The 3,786-nt window shown below is 37.3% G+C and overlaps 1 protein-coding gene across 1 annotated transcript; it reads left to right on the forward strand.

Moving 5' to 3' along the window:
* The first annotated feature begins 1,353 nt into the window (after positions 1-1,353).
* On the forward strand, positions 1,354-3,476 carry LOC107713420 (uncharacterized). Its single transcript, XM_016518909.1, has one exon. It carries the CDS (start codon positions 1,354-1,356, stop codon positions 2,908-2,910), a length of 1,557 nt encoding a protein of 518 aa, XP_016374395.1. The 3' UTR covers positions 2,911-3,476.
* The last annotated feature ends 310 nt before the right edge of the window (positions 3,477-3,786 follow it).

The raw sequence follows: 3,786 nt of genomic DNA on the forward strand, positions 1-3,786 counted from the left end.
GCATAACCTTACGAAAAAAAATAAAACACGCAAAAATCGCGGTTGCTGCGGTTCTTGCATTCCTCTGCGGTTTGTTCGTCAATAGCGCGGTATTGCGATATTGCGGTTATCACGACAGCCCTAAAAGTCAGCCAGCTATTTCTCATCACACAGTGCTTGAAGTGGGCCGATATGCACCGGTACGCAGTACCGGCACTTCTATATTTTAGCCTTTTGCATACCGACATTTTTTCATGCATACCGGCACTTCTGACATGTTGCCGGTACTCAGAGTAAAATCATCAGTCTCTGGGTGATTAAAAATGACACTATATAAATCACACTACCAGGAGGGGTCACCTCTCATCTCAGCAAATCACATAATGATTGCAAGTGGAGTCGGTCTGCCTCAGGGGTTGTCACCCGATCTCATAAAAGTGCGTATCAATAGCACGGTTTTCTGTTTCTATTTGGCGTAGGCTACTATTTCTAGGCAGAAATTGACTTTGGCATATGATACGCAATGGGTAGGATGCCAAAGTTGCCAAAGTTAATGTCAGCGAATGAATAGCACACCAAATAGAAACAGAAAATTGTGCTTTTGACACGCATTTTCATTAAACCGGGCTCACCGTAAACTCCTAAAAGTCCAAGGATCCAGTAAGCGAAAGCATTCAAACAGTAAGTTCAAAACTGCGCTAATGCAGAGAATAGTGACTTGCATCCAGATGCCCGTAAATTATTCTTTCCAGCGTCTATTTGGCTTAAAAGCAGGAGTGTTTTATAATGAATGCTGGTTGAAGGTGTTTTAGATTATGCGGTGGTCAGAGGTTTAGTGATTCTGAATATATAGTAGTAACAGTCCTTATTTGTAAGGTGCTGTTTGTTTGTATTGAAAACAATTATTTAATTATTGATTGATTGATTGATTGATTGATGGCACTACATTGTGAATTACGAAAATTAAAAAGCACTTATTTACTTATTTGATGGGGGGGGGATGGGGTGAGTACCAGCACTTCTTTTCCACTTCAAGCACTGTTATCACATCAATAATTGTTTAACCACAACATTAGGGGCACTTTTTATCCTAAATACCTTATTTTTACCAACCCAATCTCAGTAAAAATTTGTACAATGTAAGTTATAAAATGTAAAATTTTTTGGGAAAAAAAAGCAAGCATGAAGGTCCTGACTCCTGTCACTTTGGTGTAGATGGTACAAAATCGAGGATGATTTAACCTTCAAAGAATTTTTTTTTTTACATTAAAGTTCTATATTACACTTTTGCCTCTTTACTGAGCTGTAAATAAAATACACAGAACAATCTGGGTAGTATAACATGTTTTTCTGTTTTAATATTACAGAGAAAAAATGAACAGTTTAAATCAAGATTCACGTCCATTTTGTGAAATCATCGAGAAAAGTGTCTTAATTGAAGACAGAAATCCTGCTTGTTACCATCTGCAAACAAGTATAGACCATTCTGATCAATCTGAACCATATAGAAAAATGGTCTTTGGTGAGAGATACAAAAACAAACCCCATAAAATCATTCTGATGGTGGGAGAAACAGGAACAGGAAAAACAACCCTGATCAATACGATGATCAACTACATGTTGGGTGTTCAGAGAGAAGACAAAGTTTGGTTTGAGATCACAGATGATCAGAACAACCATCAGTCTTCAGTTCACAGTCAGACCTCCAGAATCACTGTTTATGGGTTTTATCTGCAGGAGAGTCCAATCGATTTAACAATCATCGACACACCAGGATATGCAGACACACATACAAACAATCTTGATAAAGAAATTGCAAAGAGTTTCCTCAGATTAAGTGAATCTGCAGAAGGGATTCATGAAATAGATGCAGTGTGTCTGGTAATTAGGGCATACCAAAACAGACTCCCTGAGAGACAACGATACATATTTGATGCTGTTCAGTCTTTATTTGGCAGAGATATTGCTGAAAACATCCTCTTGCTCTTCACACACTCAACCGGTACTCAACCTAAAAATGCCCTGACGGCTGTTAAAGAGGCTGAAATCAAGTGTGCAGTAAATGACAAGAATCAGCCAGTGTTTTTCCTGTTTAACAACTGTCAGTCAGAAGCTGCTGATGAAGAAAGTGAAATGATATGGGAACAATCATGGGATCACAGTTCAAGTAGAATGGAAAAATTTTTCACGTTTCTTGACCAAATGAAACCCAAAACCCTGAAAATGACTCAAGATGTTTTACGAAAATGGGAGCAGTTGGAGGCAAAAATCCCAGATCTAAATTCATGTGTTCAATTGATGGAACTCAAGCAAAATGAGCTGAAACACACTCAAGAAGCTCTGGAGAACAACAAGAAATATGTCATATACTTAAAGAGCTTTAATTCTGAAGTTGAAGTGCCCAACACAGTGAACGTTAATATTGATCCCAATATAACCAAAGGGCTGATGTACTGCAAACTCTGTAAGCAGCCTTGTCCAGACAGCGGGATGTCTAAAGGCATTTGGCAAACTTTAAGAGGAAATAATCACTGCACAGTGTGCCCAAATAAATGCCACATTGACTATCACACCAAAGAACCAAAAATACCTGAACCAAAGACAACGAAGGAAAAGAATACAAATACAGATTTAAAGATGGAATATTATGGTAAGGTTAAGGATGGTGAGTCTTTGGTCAAAAAGCTCAACAATGAACTGCAAGAACTAGAGAAAAAGAAAATAAAACTGGTGTTTGATGCTTTTCACTGTGTGGACACTCTGCAGATTATCGCACACAATACTGATTCTCTGATCACACTTCAGCACTTAGATTTTTTGATTGAGAAACTGAAGGAAATAAATGAGCTTGAAAAGGCCAAAACACTGGAAGACATTAAGAAAGCAAGAGAAGATAAACATAGAGCTGTGGAATACATAACACGAGATTAAAAGAAATCAAGTGACAAGAAATGGTGAAATATAAATCTGTATCTGTATAAATCTCCAATATTTTAGACTGCAGTACCTATTTCAACCACTACCTGTCAATATTACATATTGCACCTTTAAACCCAATCAGAAATATTCCTGAACTTAGTCAGCGCTGACAGCGTACCTCGGTGTCCCGAGATCGAATCCTACCTCGTGGACCTTTCCTGATCCCACCCCACCACCCCTCTCTCTACTCTCTCCCACTCGCTTCCTGCTATCAAAGAAAAATGCAAAAATGCCCCCCAAAAAAGAAAAGAAAAAGAAATTAAAGGTACAAAGAGAAAAAATTTAAGGTAAAAGTTTTTAGGGCCATAGTATGTTTATATGGGAGACTGGGGCAAGTTCATTCACTCCACCCTGGAAACTCTCTGACCCTGGCGCTTCTGTGACGTAGAGCATATCCTTATGCTTCATTTTGAAAGCAGGTAATTTATTTGAGATGTTGCTGGGATTGAAACCCAATAGAAAATATTCTTTACGTATTTACATGTTTGTTTGTTTGTACCTTGTTCCACATGTAGAGAGCGCACACAAATATATCAAATAAATCTGTTATCATTGTTGAATGATATTGTATATTGTTTTTTTTTTTTTAAATTAACATTTATCTCAGCATAAACTCTGCTCAATGCCAGGTGTTTGCTATCTTAAATGATTCAGTGTGATTTTAATTACTCACAAGACCGTACAAAAAATACATGTTCATTTAGTGAATTAATCAAACATATGTGAATCACCTGTAGGATACATGTTAATTGTAATGTATTTAATCATAACGGTTGTCTGAATCACTGTCATTATTTTGTCATTTACGCTGTTTAGACAAGAGAGTTA

Source organism: Sinocyclocheilus rhinocerous, unplaced genomic scaffold (genome assembly GCF_001515625.1).
Source record: "Sinocyclocheilus rhinocerous isolate Xijiao unplaced genomic scaffold, SAMN03320098_v1.1 scaffold1575, whole genome shotgun sequence".
NCBI lineage: Eukaryota > Metazoa > Chordata > Actinopteri > Cypriniformes > Cyprinidae > Sinocyclocheilus > Sinocyclocheilus rhinocerous.